The following is a 23,838-nucleotide window of genomic DNA, read 5'->3' as shown; positions in this document are numbered from 1 at the left end:
ATCATTGTAACTAACTATCGTGACTATATGATTGTCAATTAGTCCCTCCGTCCACAATTCAGTGCCCCATTTGTGGACACTTTTTAAAGGCCAAACAGGGCACTGAATCATGGACGGAGGGAGTATATTATTTAGTATATTGATTGTTTAAGTTATATACAATTCACCTCATCATTAATTTGAAGACATTTGACAACCGTGCCAAAAATCATTACAATTGAAAATTTATATAATTGAAAATTTATATATTTAAAGGCATAAGTTTTAGTTCATATTATAACATAAAAATAAATGCATATCTCGACACAATTATCCTGAAGAAAATAAGATGCTATATTGATTGGCTATAACATTTATTTTATTTAAGTAGCAAAAAATTCCAAAAAATATGAGCTTATGACAGCATGTGTATGAACAGGTGACAAAATGTAGCCTTCAAAAATCATATACTAAAATAAGCAAAATTTTATCCTTTTGCCATTAACAATTACACGAAAATTTAAATAACTAAAGAATTTGCATTGAGGAGAAAGGTAAATTGCCAACTTTAACATTGATTTCTATAAAATTCTGAAATAGTACACTTCTCAAATCAAGCCTCTCAACTCAAAGCTAAGAAGCTAACACTGCGCATTTTCCACTATTTCTCAACTGCAATGGCTTTCTTCGCATGTTGCATTTTTCAGCTACTTCTACCGGTCAGACGACGTCGACCTTCGCAACTTTTCTCTGCTCAGTTTGACCTGTTAGAGGGCACTGCATCTCTGTCCAGCTTATAGGAACCATTGTTGCACCTGCACCAAGTTTAAAATGCATGATCTAAGGCTGAAAAAAAGATGCTTAAAACGAGCACGAGAAATGGAAGATTTGAACTAAATGGAAAACCAAGAACGAGGTGATTAGAATTGTTTTACAAGCTGTCGAGTTTGGGAATGTAATGATAGTTCACGATAAGCTCGTGAAGAGCCCAATCCGCACGATCACGCAAGGGCCAAAACCCCTAGGGTTCTTCAACTAAGAATATTATTGACTGAATGATAAATAACAAGAGTACAAGGCTACTTATACTAATTAAGACTCCTAAGCATAATAGGCCTAATAAACGGGATTAATAATATAACCCAACTTAACAATATTAAGCTAGACATAAATTAGTAGTCAAAATAATAAACAACATAAGCTTCTTTTTGCATTGAAAGCAAATTGAGACGAAAAGAACAATTTCAGCCTCCCGTCTACACGTTCCTTAGGGAGGCTATAATGACAAAGGCTTGTGAAATTATACGAAGAAAAGTACATTATACGTGATACTTGGAAGTCATCCACAAGGACCACAACTATTAATTGATGAAAGACGTAGCTGCACAGGCAGCCAAGTGGGCAAGTTTCAATAGCATAAATGGAGAGAGAAGTTCGTACCAGCAACACTTTCTGCTGAAACCACACCGAGTTCATTCTTTGCAGTCGACAAATAATAAGCTCGAGCATCACCAAGGGACAGCTTTTCAAGGGAGAAACATTAAGGATAACATAACAATGATGCCGAATAATAAAATCAGTGATTGTCAACTCAATTGGCAAACTGAATTTTAAACCATTTCAAAGATTGGGATCAAGAAAAACAGAGAGTAACACGTGTAGATTTGATCTAACAAAGGTTTTGCATATAAAAGTGTCATCGTTTATCGAAAAATAAATATGTTGGTCTGGTATGGAGGATACAACTAAAGCCTTGACTATGTCGCCAGGACGGAAAGAGGAGTGCATTTCTACTTTGTCAATCTCCGTCGCTCTGACATCTTGTTGCCTGTCGTATGTTTAAAAATTAGTGACAAACACCCTCGGACTTCTTTCAGTGATTCCAAGACAAGGTACTCATCATCCATAGCACTCAAAATAAAAGGCAATGCCAGTAATTGGAAAGTGAAAAAATCGCACTGAAGATATCATGCATTAACTGCCTTCTTTCGAGTAAATAAATTATCCCGTGCCTTTGGCCTGCGCCTTTACCCCAGAAGTTTATTTTGAGAGAGACTTTTTTGTTCCCTATCCCCGCCATTTTCGCCTCAAGTTGACCAATTGGCAGACGGGCCAGGGTTTGGCCAACAAGATCCCCCAGAAATTCCTCTGGATGAACCGGGTAGAATTGAGAAAAGGTCTCAATCACAATTAGTCGAGAGAAAAGCCAACAATGCCTAAAAGAGTAAAAGTTATTTCACATACCTAATGATGCCCGTGAATTTTTCTCGTACGGACTTGGGCCCTACACATACTATATCTGCGGAAGCTATTTTAGCCATCACCTTCGTAACCTGTCACAAGGACAAGAAATAAACACAAGCATAGTCAGAACCGTCTCAAGGTTGCACAACTTGCAATCAGCAACCTTTTCTTAACTATGATCGCTTTCTAAAACCAAAGCGCTTTACAAATGGATTCAGCCTATAAACTCGTGGAATGCATATAGAATAGAACCATACAAAATCCAACTTCCCTACCATATCTCACAAAATTTCCATCTAAATCTCCACTAGATTCCCCTTAAAAACTCAAATTCCAAAACAAGCTAGTTGTGCACTAGGCATCCCAATCATTTCAGCAGTATTGACATAAGCAAAAACAAATAACTCAAACTCAATAGATAGATCAATAAATGAGCCGAGCCAAAATACGCAACTCGAAATTAAGCTTGACAACATTCGGCTCATTCGTTAGCTTGTAAATATAAGACTATCAACTAGATAATAGTATGCACATTACATTTTTAGAAGAAATAATTCAATTTTGAAGGAATACAAAGTTGTTTATATTTGAAGAGGCTACTAAGGAGGTGTATGGCTGAGCTTATAAGCTCCTTAAAACAACTTATAAGCTTTTGAGAAGAATTTGACAAAATAAGCTCCACAAAAATAAGTTCTTCAACCCCAATTAAGTTTTTCATAACCTTATAAGCAACAATCATTTTACAAAATAATCCTACTGATATTTTTTATTTTCAATATATATCCTTCCGATTTCATCTCTATAACTCACAATTCTATCTCTAGAGGTCAATTATGCAAACATTTTAACAAGTTATAAGCTCTTGAGAAATTACATCTTATATACCGTTAGAACATCTATAAGCCCTAAGACTTCAAAATGTTAGCTAAATTAAGCTCTAACTCAGCTCATAAACAAACCAAAATCAGTCTTTCTAATATTCGACTAAACTTCCATAACAAAAAAATAGCAGATTGAAAAATCTTACTCTTGCAGTAACAACAACTCCGGGCTCCGGCACCGGACCGTGTGCCTTGTGACCCTTCACCTCCACCGTCGCCCTCTAACAAACAAAAATCCACAAATAAATTCCCCCCCCCAAAAAAAAATTGAATATTCAATCCAATAAAAAATTATGGCATTTGATTACCGGATCGTCGGAGTCGGGAGGGGCTGGAGTGAGAGAGCGGAATCCAGTGAGAGAGGCGTATATGGCTTTATCGTGGGACGAGAAGTAAGCGCCGTAGCCAGGTTTCAACTCTAGAGCTTTCCCCAGTATATCACCCGGCGTCACGAAATTCTCTTCTACTCTCTCCTTCATTGTATTCTTTTCCTTAAGAGTTAGAGAGAGAGAGAGAGACGGAATTCCTCTTTGCAGATTTGCAAACGGAGAAGACCTCAGAGAAGCAGCAGATTTGCCGCTCTTTGCTTTCTGTATTCGTTTGTTTTGTTTGGGCTTTTCTTTAAGGGTTTGTTAGAAATTTCTTTAAAAGGAATTTGGGCCAGACTTTGTTGAGGTGGCCCACAAATGTAATCCATATTTTATATATTTTGTTGGACATTTCATTAGCTTTCTTCCACTTAGTTCCCTGTGGATTCGACTATGGACTTACTGCTAGCTAACTTAGTTGTAGGCACATGATAAATTTATTTGTACGAAGCTCAAATGACGGCTTCGTCACACAACAATCGATCTTCTCTACTGGCAAACCCAAACCGCACAGATTTCTCTTCGTACTATAGAAGTCGTCGGGACAGTTGTTATCCTTCGGTAAAGCCTTTTGAAAAAGCGAAGACGACTGATTGAAACATCTCTCTGACATGTGGTTTTCAACCTTTATGCTCATGAATTGTGTCATAAAAGATAACTATGTGTAAGTATCACAGGCTGGGTATAATGATTAACGTGTTATGAATTTGTTGAGCGACAGGATTGGGCGGCTCCTCGAGATTTGGAGGATATTCAATATTACTAGGACCAGCATGATCATACACCATCCTTTCGTAGTTATTGTATGACTTATCATCCTCATCCATTTTAATAGATTCTGGCAGTCTATACACTGGTGCTTCCTCGTGATAAACCCACGTTATGTAATTATGGACAAACCCACGCCTAGTAACATGTTATCTGACTGTAGACACAGATAAACAGGCCTCGTGTTGACACTTTCTACACGAACACCTAATATTACCTACTTCATGTGTGTAAGCCGTTTGATTTATCGCATACTCAAGGAAACCTTCAAGTCCCGTTTCAAATGCAGAACGATCATTGTATCTCGCATGCATCCACAGACGATAATCACTCATTCTTGTAAATTCTAATTGAAAATAAATAAATAAAATATCATAAATTACTTGAATCAAACGAAATTTCGGCAACATAACTCCACTATCATAACTACCAAGTGCTCGACTCTACCAGCTGCTATGTTAACCACAATGATTCTAATTTACTAGGTCTACCCGACCTCCAATTTTTCAAGCAATACAATATAAAATAAGTAATAAAAAATACAATAATCAAATTAAAAGCAATCATTTATTGGGAGAAGATCCGTAAGAAGTAATCAATTTATATCCCAAAGGGAGAAGATCCTTAAGAAATTGATTAAATCTATCCCACAATATAGTAGCATATATGTAATCATTTTATCCTAAACACATACTAGCATATACTTAAACATTTATCAACATACTTATTCAAATTTATAACAATAAATTTACTTATCTAACAAATTTACTTATTCATACTTAATCATACTTAATCTAACTAATTTATCTAAAATAAATAAATTAATCTAACAAATTCATACTTAATCATATTTAATCTAACAAATTCATACTTAATCATACTATAAAGTAATTAAAATTTACTTATTCATACTTAATCTAACAAATTTATCTATGAAGAATAATAGTAAATAAATAAATAAAATTGGCGAGAGGGTACAGTGATTGGGGGTGGCGCGATGGTTGGGGGTGGCGCAGCTGCGGTGGTGACTGGACAAAATAGAGAGTGAGCGGGTCAGAGAGAGAGCGACCATGAGAGAGAGAGAGAGACGAAAGGGAGGGAGACTTACCTAGCGGCGATCGACGACGACGGCGACAGAGACGAAGACGGAGAGGAGGGAGGCGCGAGCGGTAATGTGCAGGTATGGCACATTCTGCCCGATTTTATCTCGAAAATTACCGACAGCATGCATGTTCCGTCAGTACCAGCTGACCCGTATCAAGATCACCGACGGCAGCCGCCGTCGGTAATATTAAAACACAATAATTAAATGACAAATTAATATTCATCGACGGCGATCCACGCGGTAATCACCGACGGCGGTCGCCGTCGGTAAGATCATCAACGGCCGTCGCCGTCGATAAGTGTGTTATATCTGATCCGTCTATTTTGTCGTCGGTAAATAGTCGGTAATTACTGAGGGTCAGCGTGTCCTCGATAATTTTTCTCGATATTTGCCCCTTTTTTTGTAATGTAACACATTTAACATTATATTATAGGGTTAATAAAAGTTTTCACTATGAACAACACAAACCAATTTCTTAATCTCCGTGCCGAAACGAATGTGGCCAACTTTAATGGGACGGAGGGAGTACTATCTTACATTTTGGTGATTTTAAAATTTTTAAATGGCCTTAACATTTTGTTGACTACTGATATTTCTAGCGGTGCCCAAGATTTGAAAAATGACAAGTGGTTCAATACTTCTTTAGTGAGAACCACTAAAGACATCATAATCTAAAATGAGATAAAATAATATTAATATCCATGCTTTTTTTTTTTTATAACAATATCCATGCTTTTTTAAGGTCATATTAATATCCATATTGAGGTGTTTCGATCATAATAGTATTACAATACAATATCTTACTATTTCTCTCTCAATTTATTGGTTGACACCTATGTAAAGGTACAATAAAAGATTTTTACCCCACAAAATCATGATACTACGGAACTTGCATAAATAAAAGAGGTTATAAAAGTGTTTTAAAGGAAAGTAAAGTCGGATATCATTGCAAAAGGTGCAATAAGCCAATTTAACTACCATTATAAATTATAAGGTTTTCTTATTACTCCCTCCGTCCACAAAATTAATGAGTACCCATTTATGGACGGCACGCGTTTTAAGAAATATATTAATGTAGTGTGAATAGAATAAGAGTCTCATTTTTTGAGAGTATTAATTAAAGGGTTGTGTGAAGTACACTTGTTAAAAGGGAAAATAGGTACTCATTTCGTGGACGGACGAAAAAGAAAATATGATTACTCATTTCGTGGACGGAGGGAGTATTATTTTTTCTAAGTTAAAGCGTAATACTATTATATGCATTTAATGACTATTTATTTTATATCTTATTATTAAATTTTTGATAAAGATAAATGAATTATACTTTCAGTTCTTTCTTATTTTACAATATCCAAATCATACTGATCTAATATTGTCTTTTTTGAATTATTATTTAGATATTACATGAAGGTGCTTGTGGAAGATGACACTGCGTAGGCGATTTTACATTGTTCCGAGGACTGTGTGCTTTAATTACTGAAAAAATTGCTACTCAATTATTAGAATAAATGGATTGGAGAGTGAGGTAATTCATTCTCTAAAAAAAGATTACTTAATCTTTCAAATTTTAAATTTTAATCCTTTTAAAATTTATTTTAAAAAAGACCACTTAATCTAAAATTTAAATTTTAAATTTGAAAAAGATATATTTAAATTTGAATTTGAAATTTAGATATCGTCTATCGTCATTTATATGTTGATGCTCAAGCACGCACCTTTTCAAATTGCATGTCACATTTTGTGAAAACAAATTGTCTTTACTTTTTAATGTGATAAACAACGTTTGACTCACATGTACATGCCTAGTAGACCCTTAACGTTGATATCTAAATTTATTTTATAAAAAATAAGCAAGCACTTCTTAGTTGTTTATCCGTATAAAAATATTATTAAATTTTAAAATATATTTATCTTCTTTTTGTTTCTTGCAAAAAATAGATGTCGAAAAAGCAACGAAAAAACTACTATATAATATAATTTTTTTTATTATAGTCTGAAATGTAATGTAAAATTATTTTTTAATAATAAATTTCAATTATCATGGCATTTATTTTAATTAAATGTGTTAATTATATTATCACTTTATAATAAATTATTTAAGAATTTGTTAATATATCAAAAGTTCAAAACTTTAAAATAATTAGGCCAAAAGATACTCGTCGAATTTCGACCGGTTATCCACTAGTATGGGTAATTCTACTTACGGACCCTATTTTTGCTCTCACAATGTTCCCCCAATTACAATTGATCTGTCAAGTTTAAGAATTAAATTATTTTAATTATTTCAAGACCTATACATGGCATTGGAAAATCACTTTAATTTAGTATCTACAAATAAAGAGCTAAAATAATACTCCCTCCGTCCCACAAAGCAAGATCAAGTTCTTTTTGGCACGTAAATTAAGAAATTGATATTTTGTGTGTTAAGTGTGGTAGGTGAAAAAATGAATAAAGAGTAAATTTTTTTCTACTTTTAGAAACTGGTCTTGCTTCGTGAGACAGACCAAAAAGGAAACTTGGTCTTGCTTCATGGGACGAATGGAGTAATATTTATAGCAAATTGTAATTATTTAATGCTAGTATATTATTTCTATACGAGAATTTGAAATATGTTTAACCAAATTTATAAATTAAATTATTTTTTTGAGAGAATACAAATTAAATTATTGTATTTGAAAGTAAATTATGATTTAAAGCCACATGAATTTAGTTCTATGTTATTATATACCAAAACAGCCCATTATTATTATTATTATTCTCATTCAAGTTTATCACATTTTCAAGAAAATGTGATTTAATATTCTGATATTCTTCAAATGGTTCGTTTCTTCTCATCACCCCTAATATTATGTCATTTTTCAATGCCACCATAATGGGTGATTAATTAAGAGGCTCATATTTGATTCCCATTAAAATAATGGGTGATTAATTGAAAATTAATTACCATGCGTTAAGGTTAATTTGGGAAAAATAAAATTTCCTTAATCAATGTGCAAAAGTGTAGAACACAAATTAATGTTTCAACAAGCACAAGACACTCCATTTCTTGTTACACATAGACACAAGAATAACAGAAGATGAGTAAAGTAAACTTGATCAGTTTATTGAGTAAATATGTTGATGTGTTGCGGCAGATTCCCAGTGTTCAGATTGCGGCATCGACGGATTCGGAGATGTTTGAGCTTCGGCATTCCACCTTCTTCTATGAAGACGCTCTTCACATCCAAATCTCGAAAAGCCAGGGCTTCGAGGCTGGGGAACCCTTCGCACAAAAGCTTCATACTGTAGCTTGAGAAATAAAAGCTTTGGAAGCTTACCCAGCTCTGCCATTGGATCATCATGTAGCTGGAAACTCGTCAATGTGAGGTGAGAAAGATTTGGAGGGAACATACTCGCACTTGGACATTTGGACATCTTACCTTCCAGTTTAAGTTTGGTGAGATTGGCGAGCTGCGGCACAACTAATGCTATCTCAGTAGCATAAGCATACCACCATTTTAAGTGAAGTATGACAAGATTCTGCATCTTCTCCAATGACGCTCTCGCTTTGATCAACTCTTCACGCTTTATCCGATCTAACAGTATGCCTAATTCACGAAGATGGCAACTACTCGTTAGAGTTGACTTCATCCAATCCTTGTGCCTTATTCCTATCAAACACTCAATATTTTTATTCCACATGTTTTTATTTGTCGGTCCACGGCCAATAGCTGCGCTGATGAAGTAACGTAGCTTGTCCATTTTCAATGAAACTAGTCTTGGAAAATATACCCGGCACGATTCCATGTCAACAACCTCGAGGTTTCTAAGATGATCAAACCAGTCTGGGAGTTTTATGTCGGCTCTATAATTTGTGTACATTCTCAAGCACTTCAATCCAATCAATAACCGAAAAGAGTTAGGAAATCTTTCGAAGGCAGTGGCTTCAAGCTCGACTGTCTTAAGGAGTCGATAGCCCTTCCAGTAATGAGATATAGTGGTTATATATCTATATTCATCATGGAGGTTAAGTAGGAAAATAGAGCGTACATGCTTATTTTGATTCGACGAGGAAGTCTCAATATTTTTGGCATAGACAACACGATGGCGAGGCTTATTGGATGATTCTGATGACATCTCTCCGTCCCCCTTTACTATCTCCAGACCTATTTCCTCCTTTGCTTTTCTTAAGCAAACGTCACGGACAAGATTATGGATGTGACAACTTTTGACTTGATCATTGACGTGTAGATCTTGAATTTGAACCATACTTCGATTGATCAGCTCATTTAAATAACCTCTTCCTATCTCATCAATACTTCTACTTTCTTCCTGTTGGATCAAGCCTTGTGCATCCCATAGCTTTACTAGCCTTTTTGTTCGGATAGTAAAGTCTTTTTTGAAAAAGGCTAGGCACAAGAAGCATGATTTTAGTTGGGGAGACAAGTTCTGATAACTCAACTCCAAAATTGTTGATACGCCGCTTTCGGTCCTTCCCAAATAAGAGTTTAATTGGATAAGAACTTGTTCCCATCCATTCTTGGTTGGTGTTTGCCTGAGTAAGCCTCCTACCATGCTGATAGCTAATGGTAGCCCTTTGCATTTTTGCAAGATTTGTGTGCCCACACTCTCGAATTCGTCTGGACATTTGCCAATTGTGCTGCCAATGAATGCCTTCTTCAACAACAATTCCCAGCTTTTTTTGGAGTCTAAGAGACTCATCTTGTGGACGTATTGATCATACTTTGTAATAATCTTGTTGCGGGTGGTAACCAACAATCTACTTGCTTTATCTGTCCATCAGAGTAACGACTGATTAATTCAAAAAAACTCAACAATAATATTTCGAAATGCTACTATTTTTATATTTTTATCTATATGGCTATAGTTTTTATAACTATTATATATTTTTTGCTAAAATAGGGTGTTGCCTCAAAAGAGTGTCCAAATGGCAACTACAGTGAGCATTATATTCAATCATTTTCATATCATTGTGAAAGTTGATTTAGGGTGTTTGGCTAAGCTTATTTTAAAGAGCTTATAAGCTCTTGGAGCTTATAAGATATTTTAAGAGCTTATAAGATGTCATTTTTAAGAGCTTATAAGTTGTTAAAGTGTTTGGATAATTGAGCTTATAAGCTAGAGCGAGATTTTTTTTTGCTAGAGAGAGACAATATTTTTTAGAGAGAGAAAATCGAAGAAAAATGAACTTAAATGATATATAATGAAAATAATAAATTACAGTTGAAAAATATTTGTAAAAAGATTGTTGCATATGACATTATAAAAAAATAAGTTGGGGTAGATGGACTTATTTTTTGGGGAGCTTATAAGCTCTTGGAGCTTATTTTTGGAGCTTATAAGCTGTTGATGAGCTTATTTTGCCAAACACTTTAAATGAGCTTATAAGCTTTTAAATTTTGAGGAGCTTATAAGCTCACCCTCTTAGGCAATAATCTATGAAGTTGCGAGCTTGTCTTATGTACACCCATCCACACCGTGAGGATCAGGGGTGGAGCTACCTTATAGGTTAGTGGGGCAATTGCCTCTCCTAATTTTTTTTAGTATATATATATATATATATATATATATATATATATATATAATTATAAAAATATGTATATTTTTGCCCCACCAAAAATTTGAGCAAAAAGGGGTCATATACCTTACTTAGAGAGAAGATACAAATAAATAAATAAAAGATGTATAGGAAAGAGAAATTGTGGTTATCTTTTTCCACAAGTTTCCTTTTATCAAAAGAAAATATGAAACGGTATTCTCTTATTATAAATTACCGTATTTTCACTCTAGGTTATGTTCTGTCTCTGTCTGTCTTCTACTGTAATGAAAACGAAAAAAAAAATATTCATCAACAAGTTGAGAATTCTTTCATTTTCACAATCAATTTTTCAACTTGAGGATTACAAGGTATACAAAATCAACTACTTTAAATACTTTTTTTTTGTTATTACATAGTATTGTTAAATTTTTTAATTAATTTGTCATCAAATAGGAGTGGACATATTTAATTATTATCAGAAAATCATCAAATATGAATGAAGAGACAAGTCAAAGAGAAAAAGCTCCTCAAGAACAAGTTCCCGACATTCAATAGTAGAAAGAGTTTTTTCTGCCATAAAGATTGTTAAAAGCCGTCTTTAGGGGCCTGGCTCCGTCTGGTGAGGATAGGTTCTACCCAGCCCAGATAGCCCGACCAGATCGAGTCCGGCCTGCCCCCAGTGCCTTTTCTGTAACCTCGACCAACGTAAATGATACTACTCACAACAAATGATAGTTTTATTAACAACAAAAATGACACTTTTATAAAAAATAAATGAAATCAAGCACATAAAATACAATAATTATTTGGACCATCATTTGGGCTTTTTCTCCAAAAAGGATAATTATAAAACAATAGGCATTGGCGCTTGTTAGCTAGCAAAAATAAAAGTAATTGTTAGAATAATTACATTACCTTAATTGGATTGAATAAATTGTTTAAAAAAAATTGAATTGAATAAACCATAATTAATTATCACAAAATTAAAGCATACAAATTGAAAGTGGAGAAGAAATATCCAGTAAAATAAGATTTAAAACAAATTAAAATAGGATAAATGGTATGGTTTACCTTGTTGATCTGGGAAAACAGTGATGAGAGATTCCAAATGTTCCTTCTCCCAAACATCATCCAGAAGGACCAGAACTATCAAATATGATTTTCCCTCCAACTGCTTATGAAGCATTTCTTTAAGCTTTTGTAGGAGATATTGCTTGTCCTTCATCGACTCCTCCAATTTCTTTATTTCGTCAAGCAGCTTTTGTTTATCTTCTTTAGACTTTTGTAGCTCGAAAATTAGCTGCTTGATCGTCTCCCGTGGTGTGAATTCACTCGACACCACAACCCAACCACGGTGATCAAATGGACCAGAAACGACGTCGGGATGGTTGTATATTTCCCGGGAAAATGTGGATTTCCCGATCCCACCCATGCCCTCTAACACCGCAATGGAAAGCCCTTTCTTCTCCTCACACAAAATCGATTCATGCAGCAGCTTTTCCACATCATCTTTAACGCCCACAAGGTGTTCGTCTTTTTGCCAAGGAATCAACCGCCGTCGCGATTCAACTTCCCATCTCGATGCCGACTCAGCTGCCTCTCCGAGATCATTGATCCCGTACCTTTCGCGACTTTTATCAATGGCATCAAGCCTATCTCGGATCGACTCAATCTCATCTCCAATTTTGTCGAGGTGGTACATACGCTTTGGAGAGCTTGTACATCTTTTGAGGAGCCCCCAATTCTTGGCACTCTCAATGTTGAGAAGGAAGATCTCGATGGTATCTTGGGCATCTTGAGCCAACTCTCTGATACTCGAGATCCAATTACGCACCCTCTCCTCTTCAAATTGCTTTTTGTTGGCGTCTTTGAGAAAGGATTGCATCCTCTTCAGCTCCTCTCTCAGCAACTCCACCTTTCCCTCGACGTCTCGCAGGAATTCAACTTTCTGGATGAGCAGATTGCCCAGTAGTTCGACCAAAGATGAGATTGCCGCTTCCGCTGCCATAATGATCGATCACAAAATTGCTCTCTAAAATTTTCCGATGTCAATCTTTTCACGATTTTAGGGCTTAAATATGGCAAACAAGCTAACACTTTTATTCCAATCTTCATAAGGGCGTAAAGTAAACATTCCAAACAAGTTACCATTTCTAATCTTCGTAAGGCTGTAAAGTACATATGCCCGACAAATTTAAAGTAGAAACCACTTTAAAAAATCTTATATAGGATTTTTTTTAAAGCTTATATAAGATGAGTGTTGTTAGAGCTATATTTTTAACTCTAGATATTTGATTTATTCGGATAAATCATTTAAGCTTTATCTTCTTCATTTAATCATTTTTAAATAGAATTATTAGAGAAATTCAGATATACTTATTAAAGATTGGAGAGAAATTCGGATGAAATGCAATAAAGGATGTTATATTTATGCTCTTTATTAGTTGTTATTATGTAGACAACACAAGTGTCTTTGGATGTTCTACTTTGCTGATTAGAACAGTGGTTCACAAGTAGCTTCTTATGTTCTAAGGAGGTGATTGATATGATGGAATGGAATAAGGGTGGAATGGAATGGAAGTAGGAATGGAATGAGTGTGGGAAATGAATGACAAACCTTAGATGATTCCTATGCTTGGTATGCACAAGGAATATCAAAGGAATGAAATTGTCATTCTTTGTTTAATTTAATTTCTATGATAATTCTAAAAAAAAAAAATCAATTCATATGATTGGTAGCTAGAAATAAAATTTAGGAATTAAATGAAATTATTTTATTTTATTAAATTACCTTTTACATCACTTTAAAAGTATAAAAATTATAAATATAATTGAGTAGATAATAGTTTATTGATGTATTTCATGAATAACATTTGCAAAAATTTAAATTAAAATGGTAATTTTGTGGATGTAATATATATATTAGACTATTTCTCATTTAAAGTTGATACTCCCTCCGTCTCATAAAAACATGAACAAAGAGAAATGCACGGGTTTTAAGAAATGTTAGTTGAGAGTTAAAGTAAGTGGAAAATGAGTCCCACTTTAAAAGATGTTGTGAGAGTAATGAATTAATTAAGGAAAAGTAGTGGTGGGCCATGATGTACTAAAATGAAAAGGTTCATGTTTTTGTGAGATACCCAAAAATAGAAAAACGTTCATGTTTTTGTGAGACGGAGGGAGTAATATTTTATTTAAAAAAATATATATTTTTTATTGAAAAAAATATTTTTTATATTTTGAATAATAATAATAATAATAATGATGATGATGCATGTTTTATACAAATATACATGTCAAAACTTAAATTTAGATGGTTAAGAATGGAATGGAATGGCTAATACCATGGTAGATGAAAGGAATGACCATTCCCATAGATGTAGGAATGGTAATTCGAAATGGAATGGTAATTCCTACAAAAAGAACATACCAAGCAAGGGAATTGAATGAAGGTAGGAATCATCATTCTATCATACCAATCACCTCCTAAGTTAAGCTGAAGACTCCTTGCAACTATACACTTGCGGGTTTTGAGATGTTCTTGGAGTTATCCTTTATATGCTTTTATGGATCTATATGTAACCGAATCTTCAATTGGTGTTGGTGAGATTCGTTCAGATCTTTCGGATAGACTCCAACAGCCCCGCATTCGTGATTCTTCAGAGTCCTAATGGAGATAGGAAGTTGTTAGGGTTTGGCTATATATTTGCGATGAAGAGGACTCGTTTTTGCTGCTACTTTTACTGTTATTCTATATCATTTAGAGAGTATTTTCGTGCAGTTTATAGAGAGCATACATTACGTGTGAGTGTGTTCTAGTTTGTCGCTTATTTCATATTTTTGTAAGCGTGCGAAGTTGTCTGTTCTTTCTTTTACTCCAGCGTGTTGGAGTAGGTTTGATTGTTGGATTTAGGTGGTGAATGTGTTGCATTCACACATAGAGGGTGAGTCGTTGTCTTGCTCTCAGTTATTCACATCGGTGGCGGTTTGAGAAGATATAGAGGCTAGGAAGAATGAGTCTTCGCGTGTAAGTCCTTTGTATATTTTATCATCACTAGTTGATAATTTACCTCGGTCGTGGCCCCCCAGACGTAGGTGTTTTATCACCGAACTGGGTAAGCAATTTTGGTGTTCTTGTTCTTTATATATACTTTCAGCACATTTATTGCGTGTCTCTACGAGTACTAACATTGTGTGTGTGCGAGATACTTGATTATTGGATAGGTACAATTTCAAAGGATATAAAGAAGTTGAAGAGAGAATATGAGATTGATGCAAATTCCCAACTTGATCAACCAAAGCACCAAATTCTGATTTATGAACTCAAATTTATAATTTCAAATACACTCACTTTCAATTTTAAGGAAACTTCCAATTATTTTGATCTTTCGCATAATTTCTAATTTTCGATAAATTATCTCCAAATTAATATTGAGGTAGAAGCATGAAATATTTACATAGCTTAAAGGACCGATGTACTAAGCAATATAGCTGAATGTCTACGTTATTTAGCTAGCCATGATGATTTAATATGCAGTGGCGAATCCAAGATTTTTAAATTGGGGGTACGGAAAAATAATCTCATAAATATAAAAATGTAAAAGATACTTTAATGTTAAAAATAGTATGTCTGAAAATATTGTTCAAAGATACAAAAGAAAATATTATATATGTAGTTTATTTTTGGACAAGTACTCTTCATTTCTTCAAAGCGTTTGATAGCCTCATCATCCAAAACTTGCAGAAGTATATTTTTCTCAATAAAAGTGACCAAACAATCATTTAAAACTTGATCCTCCATTTCTATTGCACAACTTATTCTTCACATAAGTCATTTCAAAAAAATACTCTCTCTACACTTGTAGTGGTAACCAGAAAAATAACACCAACTTAATTAGCAAAAACATCGGAGGACATCATCGAAAGAGAACTAAAATTATCCAAATTTTAAAATTCATAATCTCTTCTCATATCCTTCATGAATATATTAAATTGATAAATCAATACTTGAAAAATAGAAGGATAAAAAATTGTAAGTTTAACTAGTTTTTTTTTTTTTTTTTCAATACAAAAAATCCTTTATTAGTTAATATATATATATATATATATATATATATATATATATATATATATATATATATATATGTTGCTATTCACACTCCACTGCCGCTAGGGATGGCAACGGGCCGGATCTGGACCGGGTCTGGCCAATACCAGATTCAGATTCGTTTTCATATACCAGATTCAGATCCGTGGATCTGAAAATTTTGGATCCAGATCCGTCAGATCCGCGGGTCAACGGGTCCAGATCCATGGATCTACTATTTTTAAATTAAATTAAAAAAATTTCACAAAATCAACAACATCTAATTTACATCATGAAAAATATAACACAAAATACTTTTATCTAATTACTTTTAGTTTTTATTCTTTTGAATATAATTTATTTATTATTTTTAATTTAGTTAATATTATTAGTAAACTAAATATAAAATATAAAAAATATATATAAAATAAAACGGATCCACGGGTCGAATCCGGATCTAAAATTTCAAGATCCAGATCCATTTTCAAAACTGAGATCCATATCCAGATCCGTCGGGTCCAAAAAATTGAGATCCAGATCCGTAAAAAACGAATCTGGATCCACAGATCTGGACCAGGTTCAAGATCCACTGCCATCCCTAACTGCCGCCTTTCTTCTTAATAATCAATTTGGGATTCTCCATTAAAAAAATAAATTAAATTGGGCCCAACCGAACAAGCCCAAATAAACTTATCCGAAAGTAGAAACCGATCACACCAAGTAAAGAAACACAAAACCACACTTCATACGATTAATAGTACCTTTTTTCCCAAATAAAATATAGCTATTTCCTTACCTGTTTTATGTTTATACTGCCTCCGTCCCAGACCAAGAGAGAAACATTAAGGATAACATAACAATGATGCCGAATAATAAAATCAGTGATTATCAACTCAATTGGCAAACTGAATTTTAAACCATTTCAAAGATTGGGATCGAGAAAAACAGAGAGTAACACGTGTAGATTTGATCTAACAAAGGTTTTGCATATAGAAGTGTCATCATTTATCGAAAAATAAATATGTTGGTCTGGTATGGAGGATACAACTAAAGCTTTGACTATGTCGCCAGGACGGAAAGAGGAGTGCATTTCTACTTTGTCAATCTCCGTCGCTCTGACATCTTGTTGCCTGTCGTATGTTTAAAAATTAGTGACAAACACCCTCGGACTTCTTTCAGTGATTCCAAGACAAGGTACTCATCATCCATAGCACTCAAAATAAAAGCAATGCCAGTAATTGGAAAGTGAAAAAATCGCACTGAAGATATCATGCATTAACTGTCTTCTTTCGAGTAAATAAATTATCCCGTGCCTTTGGCCTGAGCCTTTACCCCAGAAGTTTATTTTGAGAGAGACTTTTTTGTTCCCTATCCCCGCCATTTTTGCCTCAAGTTGACCAATTGGCAGACGGGCCAGGGTTTGGCCAACAAGATCCCCCAGAAATTCCAGGGTTTGGCCAACAAGATCCCCCAGAAATTCCTCTGGATGAACCGGGGTAGAATTGAGAAAAGGTCTCAATCACAATTAGTCGAGAGAAAAGCCAACAATGCCTAAAAGAGTAAAAGTTATTTCACATACCTAATGATGCCCGTGAATTTTTCTCGTACGGACTTGGGCCCTACACATACTATATCTGCGGAAGCCATTTTAGCCATCACCTTCGTAACCTGTCACAAGGACAAGGAATAAACATAAGCATAGTCAGAACCGTCTCAAGGTTGCACAACTTGCAATCAGCAACCTTTTCTTAACTATGATCGCTTTCTAAAACCAAAGCGCTTTACAAATGGATTCAGCCTATAAACTAGTGGAATGCATATAGAATAGAACCATGCAAAATCCAACTTCCCTACCATATCTCACAAAATTGCCATCTAAATCTCAAATTCCAAAACAAGCTAGTTGTGCACTAGGCATCCTAATCATTTCTGCAGTATTGACATAAGCACAAACAAATAAACTCAAACTCAATAGATAGATCAATAAATGAGCCGAGCTAAAATACGCAACTCGAAATTAAGCTTGACAACATTCGGCTCGTTCGTTAGCTTGTAAATATAAGACTATCAACTAGATAATAGTATGCACATTACATTTTTAGAAGAAATAATTCAATTTTGAAGGAATACAAAGTTGATTACATTTGAAGAGGCTACTAAGGAGGTGTATGGCTGAGCTTATAAGCTCCTTAAAACAACTTATAAGCTTTTGAGAAGTGTTTGACAAAATAAGCTCCACAAAAATAAGTTCTTCAACCCCAATTAATTTTTTCATAACCTTACAAGCAACAATCATTTTACAAAATAATCCTACTGCGAATTTTTTATTTTCAATATATATCCTTCCGATTTCATCTCTATAACTCACAATTCTATCTCTAGAGGTCAATTATGCAAACATTTTAACAAGTTATAAGCTCTTGAGAAATTACATCTTATAAGCCCTAAGACATCAAAATGTTAGCTAAATTAAGCTCTAACTCAGCTCATAAACAAACCAAAATCAGTCTTTCTAATATTCAACTAAACTTCCACAACTAAAACAAATTAAAAAAAATCAGCAGATTGAAAAATCTTACTCTTGCAGTAACAACAACTCCGGGCTCCGGCACCGGACCGTGTGCCTTGTGACCCTTCACCTCCACCGTCGCCCTCTAACAAACAAAAATCCACAAATAAATTCCCCCCCAAAAAAAAAAATTCAATCCAATAAAAAATTATGGCATTTGATTACCGAATCGTCGGAGTCGGGAGGGGCAGGAGTGAGAGAGGCGTATATGGCTTTATCGTGGGACGAGAAGTAAGCGCCGTAGCCAGGTTTCAACTCTAGAGCTTTCCCCAGCATATCACCCGGCGTCACGAAATTCTCTTCTTCTCTCTCCTTCATTGTGTTCTTTTCCTTAAGAGTTAGAGAGAGAGAGACGGAATTCCTCTTTGCAGGTGGCGCATACGGAGAAGAGCTCAGAGAAGCAGCAGATTTGCCGCTCTTTGCTTTCTGTATTCGTTTGTTTTGTTTGGGCTTTTCTTTAAGGGTTTGTTAGAAATTTCTTTAAGAGGAATTTGGGCCAGATTTTGTTAAGGTGGCCCTCATAGATATATTTTTTTCGAGTGATTATAAGGCCCAGTTTGATAGTCTACTTGAGATAAAGAGTGATAAATAAAACCTAGTTAAAATAATATGAATTGGGTAAGATTAGTAATGTATTTTAGTGGCAAACCCAAATCGCACAGATTTCTCTTCGTACTATAGAAGTCGTTGGGACAGTTGTTATCCTTCGATAAAGCCTTTTGAAAAAGCGAAGACGACTTATTAAAACATCTCTCTGACATGTGGTTTTCAATCTTTATGCTCATGAATTGTGTCATAAAGGATAACTGTGAGTAAGTATCACAGGCTGGGTATAATGGATTATCAGCTGAGTTCAACGTGTTATAAATTTGTTGAGCGACAGGATTGGGCGGCTCCTCGAGATTTGGAGGATATTCAATATTACTAGGACCAGCATGATCATACACCATCATTTCGTAGTTATTGTATGACTTATCATCCTCATCCATTCTAATAGATTATGACGGCCTATACACTGGTGCTTCTTCGTGATAAACCCATGTTATGTAATTGTGGACAAACCCACGCCTAGTAACATGTTATCTGACTGTAGACACAGATAAACAGGCCTCGTGTTGACACTTTCTACACGAACACCTAATATTACCTACTCCATGTGTGTAAGTCGCGCGTTTGATTTATTGCATACTCAAGGAAACCCTCAAGTCCCGTTTCAAATGCAGAACGATCATTGTATCTCGCATGCATCCCACATACGATAATCACCCATTCTTGTAAATTCTAATTGAAAATAAATAAATAAAATATCATAAATTACTTAAATCAAACGAAATTTCGGCAACATAACTCCACTATCATAACTACCAAGTGCTCGACTCTACCAGCAGCTATGTTAACCACAATGGTTCTAATTTACTAGGTCTACCCGACCCCCAATTGTTCAAGCAATACAATATAAAATAAGCAATAAAAAATACAATAATCAAATTAAAAGCAATCATTTGTTAGGAGAAGATCCGTAAGAAGTAATCAATTTCTATCCCAAAGGGAGAAGATCTTTAAGAAATTGATTAAATCTATCCCACAATATAGTAGCATATATGTAATCATTTTATCCTAAACACATACTAGCATATACTTAAACATTTATCAACATACTTATTTAAATTTATAACAATAAATTTACTTTTCTAACAAATTTACTTATTCATACTTAATCATACTTAATCTAACTAATTTATCTAAACTAAATAAATTAATCTAACAAATTCATACTTAATCATATTTAATCTAACAAATTCATACTTAATCATACTATAAATTAATTAAAATTTACTTATTCATACTTAATCTAACAAATTTATCTATGAAGAATAATAGTAAATAAATAAATAAAATTGGCGAGAGCGTACGGTGATTGGGGGTGGCGCGACGGTTGGGGGGTGGCGCGGCTGCGGTGGTGGCTGGACAAAATAGAGAGTGAGCAGGTCAGAGAGAGAGAGACGAAAGGGAGGGAGACTTACCTGGCGGTGGTCGACGACGACAGAGACGAAGATGGAGAGGAGGGAGGCGCGGGCGGTAATGTGCAGGTAGGGCACATTCTGCCCGATTTTATCTCGAAAATTACCGACAGCATGTTCCGTCAGTACCAGCCGACCCGTGTCAAGATCACCGACGGTAGCCCAAGCCGCCGGTAATCACCGACGACAGCTGCCATTGATAATATTAAAACACAATAATTAAATGACAAATTAATATTCACCGATGGCGATCCACGCCATCGGTAATCATCGACGACGGTCGCCGTCGATAAGTGTGTTATATCTGATCCGTCTATTTTGTCGTTCGTAAATAGTCGGTAATTACCGAGGGTCGGCATGTCCTTGATAATTTTTCTCGGTATTTGCCCTTTTTTTGTAGTGTAACACATTTAACATTATATTATAGGTTAATAAAAGTTTTCACTATGAACAACACAAACCAATTTTTTATTTGACCTGATATTAAGGAAGTGATTGATTTTATTCAAAGGTCAATAACTAGATTTACACTTTATAGTGATTTTCTATCTTAGTTTAAATATTACTATCTTACATTTTGGTGATTTTAAAATTTTTAAATGGCCTTAACATTTTGTTGACTACTGATATTTCTGGCGGTGCCCAAGATTTGAAAAATGACAAGTGGTTCAATACTTCTTTAGTGAGAACCACTAAAGACATCATAAACTCAAATGAGATAAAAATAATATTAATATCCATGTTTTTTTAAGGTCATATTAATATCCATATTGAGGTGTTTCGATCATAATAATATTACAATACTAGTATTTATCTTACTGTTTCTCTCTCAATTTATTGGTTGACACCTATGTAAAGGTACAATAATAGATTTTTACCCCACAAAATCATGATACTACGAAACCTGCAGAAATAAAAGAGGCTATAAAAGTGTTTTAAAGGAAAGTAAAGTCGGATATCATTGCAAAAAGTGCAATAAGCCAATTTAACTAACATTATAATTTATAAGGTTTTCCTATTAATTATTTTTTCTAAGTTAAAGCGTAATACTATTACATGCATTTAATGACTATTTATTTTATATCTCATTATTAAATTTTAAATTTGAAAAAGATATATTTAAATTTGAATTTGAAATGTAGATATCGTCTATCGTCATTTATAATTTTATATGTTGATGCTCAAGCACGCACCTTATCAAATTGCATGCGACATTTTGTGAAAACAAATTGTCTTTACTTTTTAATGTGATAAACAACGTTTGACTCACATGTACATGCCTAGTAGACCCTTAACGTTGATATCTAAATTTACTAGTACGCTCTCTCGTGCGATGCACGGGTTACGATTACACTAAAGCATCAATATAACTAAATTAATAGCCGTCATTTAATATAATAATTTTGGCTCGTAAAAGTCCAAATCGTATATTATTAAATTGTTATATAAATAAATAAAGGGTTAAGTACCAAATACCCCCCAACGTTGGGGCCCCTATCGCGTATAGGACCCTATAGTCAGGGTCCGCGCTGTTTACTACCTCAACGTGGCTAAACCTAAGCAAATCCCCCCCCCCCAACGTTGGGCCCCTATCGCGTATAAGACCCTATAGTCAGGTATTAAGTACCAAATACCCCCCCAACGGTGACTTAATGCAGGGGGGGTATTTGGTATTTGAGGGGGGGATTTGCTTAGGTTTAGCCACGTTGAGGTAGTAAACAGCGCGGACCCTGACTATAGGGTCCTATACGCGATAGGGGCCCCAATGTTGGAGAGGTATTTGGTACTTAACCCATAAATAAACAATTTGTACACATAATTAAATTAATATATATAATATTTTAAATTCTAATTTTAAAATATATAACTAATATTTTATTTACAAATTCATATCAAAATTAATACAAATTTCCTCCTCCTTAATTGCATTAAAAATTATTGTAGTTTAAATAATTGTATTTAAAAATCATGTAAACTTTTTTAAAAGGAAAAAAATGAAATATGCGAAAATACAATGAAAATAGAGTACGATATTCAACATTATAGATAAATGAGAGCGAACAAAAATTAATTTTAATATTTTAATCAATCATAACTTAATAATCTCAATTTTATTTTTTATAATTTTTATATCAAATTAAAGATCTTTTTACAATCTTTAATTTAACATCCATTTGCATTATTTTTATAATAGAAATTAATGATTTTTTAAAAAGAATTAAAAAAAAGATATAAAATTTGAAGGGAAAGTTTATGAGGAGAGAGAAAAATTGGAGGTAAACAAACTCCTCTTTTATACTCCCTCCGTCCCAATGAAAGCGGTGCGTATTCCTTTTTAAATCGTCCCAACGAAAGTGGTGCATTTTCTTTTTTGGTAATAATTTTACACTACAAAAAATGTGGCCCCACACACCTTTACACATTTTTACACTACAATCTTATTCTCCTTAAATTCCGTGGCGAAAAGAAGAGCACCGCTTTCGTTGGGACGGAGGGAGTATTATATATAGATTATTATTTCAATAATGGTGTTATTGATGAGTCGTAAGTTTATATGTGCCAAGTAATTTGAATAAATATGACAATATTTATCTTTATATGCATTTAAATTTTAATTTCTGTTGCTTTACAAACAATTTTTTTTTATTTTTTTTATCAATCGATTAGTGGAAAAACAGGGGTTGAACATGATATAATTGTCATTCATTTTTAAATAATATACATGATCTTTTTAAATTTAAATAGACGTGCTATTATAAAATTAAGCAGTTCAATTTATTTTTAAATTTTTAAATAGTATCAATACTGATTCTCCAATTAATAATTTTTCAATGAGCCATTTTGATGTTTAATATATAGTAAATGAAATCTAATATAATATTTAATTAAAAATAGTAGTAGTAGATATGTTAATACAAATAAATATAAAAAACAATAAAACATAATTAAAGATTTAATAAATTTAAACCATATCTGAAATATAATTTTTAAGATGATATAATTTATTATTCAGCTATAAATTTATATTAAATTAATTTAAATTCTACTCTAAAAACAATACTTTTAAATTGAAGAGCTTTGAAATGAGCTAATATGATTTAAAAAAATACTAACGTGACTTCAATATTAAAAAAAAGAGTGGAGAGTGGAGAGAGGAAATAGGAGAGAGGAGAGAAGAATAAATTAATTTTATGATTTCAAACTATTATAACATTTTTATGTCAATTTTTTTAAATATAATTTTTATATCAAATTAAAGATATTGTCACGATCTTTAA

General features: G+C 33.8%; 2 protein-coding genes across 4 annotated transcripts; both read right to left on the bottom strand.

Moving 5' to 3' along the window:
- Positions 1-498: 498 nt before the first annotated feature.
- LOC131017209 (uncharacterized) lies at positions 499-19,037 on the bottom strand. Of its 3 annotated transcripts, none has more exons than XM_057945946.1 (6): positions 18,705-19,037; positions 18,550-18,624; positions 17,550-17,638; positions 17,016-17,100; positions 1,420-1,501; positions 499-794 (listed from the first exon to the last, which is right to left on the bottom strand). In XM_057945946.1, the coding sequence occupies exons 1-6, from the start codon at positions 18,855-18,857 to the stop codon at positions 700-702; spliced, it is 579 nt and encodes a 192-aa protein (XP_057801929.1). In that variant the 5' UTR covers positions 18,858-19,037; the 3' UTR covers positions 499-699. The 3 variants fall into 3 exon arrangements, with proteins under 3 accessions (XP_057801929.1, XP_057801930.1, XP_057801928.1); XM_057945947.1 differs by lacking the exons at positions 17,016-17,100; positions 17,550-17,638; positions 18,550-18,624 and adding exons at positions 1,723-1,807; positions 2,224-2,312; positions 3,251-3,325; XM_057945945.1 differs by lacking the exons at positions 17,016-17,100; positions 17,550-17,638; positions 18,550-18,624; positions 18,705-19,037 and adding exons at positions 1,723-1,807; positions 2,224-2,312; positions 3,251-3,325; positions 3,413-3,714.
- On the bottom strand, positions 8,302-13,012 carry LOC131017203 (putative disease resistance protein At1g50180). The gene is made up of 2 exons (XM_057945938.1): positions 11,956-13,012; positions 8,302-10,117 (listed from the first exon to the last, which is right to left on the bottom strand). The coding sequence occupies exons 1-2, from the start codon at positions 12,890-12,892 to the stop codon at positions 8,442-8,444; spliced, it is 2,613 nt and encodes an 870-aa protein (XP_057801921.1). The 5' UTR covers positions 12,893-13,012; the 3' UTR covers positions 8,302-8,441.
- Positions 19,038-23,838: the final 4,801 nt, after the last annotated feature.

Source organism: Salvia miltiorrhiza, chromosome 3 (assembly GCF_028751815.1).
Source record: "Salvia miltiorrhiza cultivar Shanhuang (shh) chromosome 3, IMPLAD_Smil_shh, whole genome shotgun sequence".
Classification (NCBI taxonomy): domain Eukaryota; kingdom Viridiplantae; phylum Streptophyta; class Magnoliopsida; order Lamiales; family Lamiaceae; genus Salvia; species Salvia miltiorrhiza.
This window is presented reverse-complemented; position numbering and strand designations above follow the sequence as displayed.

Bases quoted from the DNA above. Each gene is read 5' to 3' on its own strand.
- LOC131017203 (XM_057945938.1), bottom strand. From the start codon at position 12,892: ATGGCAGCGGAAGCGGCAATCTCATCTTTGGTCGAACTACTGGGCAAT. The intron at 10,118-11,955 runs GTAAACCATACC...TCTGATGGACAG, and splicing joins TGTTTTCCCAGATCAACAAG to ATAAAGCAAGTAGATTGTTG.
- LOC131017209 (XM_057945945.1), bottom strand. From the start codon at position 3,583: ATGAAGGAGAGAGTAGAAGAGAATTTCGTGACGCCGGGTGATATACTG. The intron at 2,313-3,250 runs GTAAGATTTTTC...TCCTTGTGACAG, and splicing joins GAGTTGTTGTTACTGCAAGA to GTTACGAAGGTGATGGCTAA. The intron at 1,808-2,223 runs GTATGTGAAATA...AACATACGACAG, and splicing joins AAATTCACGGGCATCATTAG to GCAACAAGATGTCAGAGCGA.